The sequence below is a fragment of the Bidens hawaiensis genome, unplaced genomic scaffold (assembly GCF_021521415.1).
Source record: "Bidens hawaiensis isolate Kalapana, Puna unplaced genomic scaffold, B.hawaiensis_p1.1 tig00002553_1, whole genome shotgun sequence".
Taxonomy (NCBI): Eukaryota; Viridiplantae; Streptophyta; class Magnoliopsida; order Asterales; family Asteraceae; genus Bidens; species Bidens hawaiensis.
Window position 1 is genome coordinate 2,602,906 of NW_027491139.1, and position 4,687 is coordinate 2,607,592.

General features: G+C 39.8%; 1 protein-coding gene across 1 annotated transcript; it reads right to left on the minus strand.

Moving 5' to 3' along the window:
- Nucleotides 1-1,825: 1,825 nt before the first annotated feature.
- LOC143620289 (uncharacterized) lies at nucleotides 1,826-3,498 on the minus strand. Its single transcript, XM_077091993.1, has one exon. It carries the CDS (start codon nucleotides 3,425-3,427, stop codon nucleotides 1,826-1,828), a length of 1,602 nt encoding a protein of 533 aa, XP_076948108.1. The 5' UTR covers nucleotides 3,428-3,498.
- Between the last annotated feature and the right edge of the window lie 1,189 nt (nucleotides 3,499-4,687).

The following is a 4,687-nucleotide window of genomic DNA, read 5'->3' on the forward strand; positions in this document are numbered from 1 at the left end:
TGCATGAATGGGCAGAATTTTATAACGAAACGGTGTGTCACATTTGGAGGCATAGAACAACAAGGACTTCATAGAGGCTACCAAAAACTTGCCCGAAGGATCATTGGTCCACTTCCACCGATCTGGGTTCTTGCCAAAAATGTGTTGGTTTGGCAAACTCAAGCAGACCGAGAGCTCCCTGCTTTCAAGTGCCCTTTTATAGATTTTACACAAAACTTATTTATATGTTGCCAAAAGTTTGATCTTCCCTTTTATTAGACTCGGAAGGTTGAGGTTGAAGGAGGCAAGGTAATTTTCCATTTGAGCTATAGAATTCAATGAGCCCTTATATAGATTTTATACAAAAGTTATTTTATGATATGCAATTATCTTTCCACATAAGCATATAATTTACTTAAAATAAAGAAGAAAAAATCATTTGCTTCAAAATGACGATGCCTCTTGATCTAGTAGGAATTAACCTTCTATGTGCTTTCTTTATTGAAGGCCAAGAGTTCAAATCCTATTATAAGCAGATTAATGGATTTGAAACTAAAGTATAGTTGTTAAAAAGACAAAAACGTTATATATGTCACTCGCGATGCAATTAGTTACATCAAGATGTTACTTTAAGTAATAGTATTAAAAAAATAATCATTTAGTATTTTCAAGGGTTAAAATGAAAAGAAAAAAACTTTTAAATTTTCTCTGCTTATTATAGTATACCTATTAACCTATATTTATTTATTTATTTTGAATTTGAGGTAGCCTAAAGCCCTTACTTAGTTTTGTTGACTCACGGGACGGCCTAGTTACACGCTTCGACTACCTGACAACGATGAATAACGTTTACTCATTTATAATAATAATAATAATAATTATTATTATTATTAAAATTGATATTAATAAATTTAGAAAATAAAAAGAAGGTTAAAGATAAGTAATGGTGAGTGACGCGTATGTCCATAGTTAATCTTTAGCATTTTATGATTTTATTTTCACATATATATATATATATATATGATCTCGTGTATATACACATTTTCTGCTGCACTTTCCGGTTTCTGACAGACACAGACTTAATAGAATCCATAGCAAAAAAACAAAATTACTTGATTTCATTGGGCTTGAGCCCATACCCCTTTGGACCGAACCGATTTGATCTTCAAACAACTTGACTGTATAAACTATTTTCAAAATTGATTAAACAAAACAAATTCTTTGTTAACGTTGAAATACAAAATTATATGTTTGATGTTTCATTATAACATGTAGCACAAATACATATCATTTTTCATATCAACTATATCATGATATATATCTTTTTTTTGCCCTGTTTATAAAGTCGTTTAAACCACATTATTTGTTTTCATGAATTAGGACGAATTACTCTCTTTTATGTGTGGTCATGATCTACAAATTTTGAAGAAATGACATACTTCATGTGAAATCCATTAATTCAAGTTAACACGGTTAATACATATGTACCATGTCATACAAACCGTTGTTTGGATATACATTGATGTATCATCATGCCAAATACCTTTTACGTGTAATTTGAAAAATATAATCACGGTTTGTGTGTATCAATTATCATATATGCGGTGGGAAGCATATGGTGACCATACAGAAAATAAAATGGTTATAGCGGAATCAAAACATCATGTGGTGGTTCACTTTAAGATGGCATATAATCAAGGAATTAAGACTATCATCATCAAAATACAAATATAATTATAATGATCAGAACAAAACACATAACCTATTCCCATTTGGTGATAACAATCTTACATAGCAATACTATAAGATGATAATAGTGTTTCATGCACTAGTTATAATTCGTAAATCAATTTTTTCCTCCACCACCACCACCAAATCCACCACCTCCACCAAATCCGCTCCCGATGCCACCACCTTTGCCAAAACCTCCTCCAACTCCACTGCCAATGCCAGTGCCAAATCCACCACCCCCACCTCCTCCCCCACCACCCCCTCCACCAAATCCGCCCCCAATGCCACCACCTTTTCCAAAACCTCCTCCAGCTCCGCCACCAATACCAGTGCCAAATCCACCACCGCCTCCTCCTCCACCACCACCTCCACCTCCTAAACCACCACCCTTGCCGATTCCACCACCAAATCCGCCTCCCTTACCAAATCCTCCGCCCTTACCAACCCCTCCACCGAATCCTCCGCCCTTGCCGATTCCACCACCCTTACCAATCCCACCACCTGCCCCACCACCAAATCCCCCACCTTTACCAATACCTCCACCTAGTCCACCACCCTTTCCAATCCCTCCACCTACTCCACCACCCTTGCCAATTCCACCACCATATCCCCCACCTTTACCAATCCCTCCGCCTAGTCCACCACCCTTTCCAATCCCTCCACCTAGTCCACCACCCTTTCCAATTCCTCCACCTGCTCCCCCACCAAATCCACCACCCTTTCCAATTCCTCCACCCACGCCACCACCCTTGCCAATTCCACCACCAAACCCCCCACCTTTACCAATCCCTCCATCTATTCCACCACCTTTTCCGATTCCACCACCCGCTCCCCCTCCTACTCCACCGCCCTTGCCAATCCCACCGCCAAATCCTCCTCCTTTACCAATCCCTCCGCCTATTCCACCACCTTTTCCGATTCCACCACCTGCTCCCCCACCTACTCCACCTCCCTTGCCAATCCCACCACCAAATCCTCCCCCTTTACCAATCCCTCCCCCTATCCCACCACCTTTTCCGATCCCACCACCCGCTCCCCCACCTACTCCACTGCCCTTGCCAATCCCACCACCAAATCCCCCGCCTTTACCCATCCCTCCACCTAGACCGCCACCCTTGCCTATCCCTCCACCTATTCCACCACCCTTGCCAATCCCACCACCTAGTCCACCACCTTTGCCGAAACCACCACCTGCTCCTCCACCCACGCCACCACCCTTGCCAATCCCACCACCAAACCCCCCACCTTTGCTTATTCCTCCACCTAATCCACCACCCGATCCTCCACCTACCCCACCACCCTTTCCAATGCCACCACCAAATCCTGCACCATTGCCGATACCTCCACCTACTCCACCACCCTTACCAATCCCGCCACCAAACCCCCCACCTTTTCCAATCCCTCCACCTATGTCATGCCCACCCCCAAGGCCTCCACCACCCCCAAAACCTCCACCAGATCCAACTCCACCACCAACTCCACTGCCACCACCGAATCCACCTCCAAATCCAGCCCCACCACCAACTCCGCCGCCACCACCAATACCACCTCCACCGCCACTACCAAAGCCTCCACCCTTTCCACCAGCGATTAAGAGTTTCTCATCGTCATTGTGACTTGCATCAACTACATTATTTGCGAACACTACACTCACAAGAAGGACATGAAAACATAGAAAAAACAAGACACTGATTCTTATTGACCCGTGCTGTTTCATATTGAAGGAAACCTATGGCCTTGACTTCACTATTATTGTAGTAATGTAGTTTACTATATATATGTGTCAGGAATGTTATGGCTTTCATTTACATGATCCCAGCTAAGGTTTATATAACAACTGAGAACCTGCCTTTCCTACTATTTTACTTTATCTTCTCATCTTAATTAGTTTCACAAACACAGTTGTGATCAAACTTCCATTTAGAGCGCATTAAATGTTGTCAACAACCAACAAACCCTTTCTTTTTCCATGTTCATATGTCAAATTGGAGATTCCTCATTATTATTACATTTGGCTACTATGAAGTGTATATATAACATAATGTGACGGCAATGATGGCTGTAAACGCATACCCCTGATTAAAAGTAAATCTTTTAGTTAAAAAAAGATACAGTTACAACTATCAAGTATGCATACCGGATGTGCCATAACGGTGTATGTATCATAATTTACACACTGAGGATTGAAGGAACTGATGGCATGAATTGCAATTAAAATACATACGAAAATGATTTTGATCTTAAGTATGTGGTGCTGTGGTGGTTTGAAGCCACTCATCAAATGCTAGTGTGTAGTTACATACAGTATAATCACCCTACAGTTATCTAGTTTTTTTATATATCCTAGACGGTAATATTATTAAGTATATATATGGGTTCTGTGTGTATGTACGTGTGTGTATATATAAATCTATATCTTCTATCAAAACTATATAAGGACATAGGGAAGTTAACATACTCAATATCTTCTATCAACATATATAGTGCATCAGTTAACAAATATGTGTTATTTCCACAGTTTTTTTTATCTACACGACTTAAAATATATGTAGTTAACATAATGTGTACAAAGTAATCACATATTTTGTGGTTGTATTTTTTGGATGAAAGTTAATGTTATACATGTATGCATGTAGGTAGAGGGTACATGCACATGCCAATTTTGTCTAGTTCTATCTTTACCATGTGGAAGTTGGCCACGATATTTAATGCCTACTTTCAAGTATTTTTTTTCCTTTACATTTAAAGCATGTTTATTACTTACGCGTTTGTGGTTGGAGCATTATTCATTAAATCTTTATTGTTTGTTTTTCTTTAACGGCTAATATCTACTTCTAAATCCATCAAACCTACCTACTTACCGTGTGATTAAACGCTCAATCTCTAAAGAAATGGAGCACTAGTCACTAGATAACATTGGGTCAATTACTCTTTGGTCTTTATTGTTTGTTTTAGTTATCACATACCATCAAAAAAT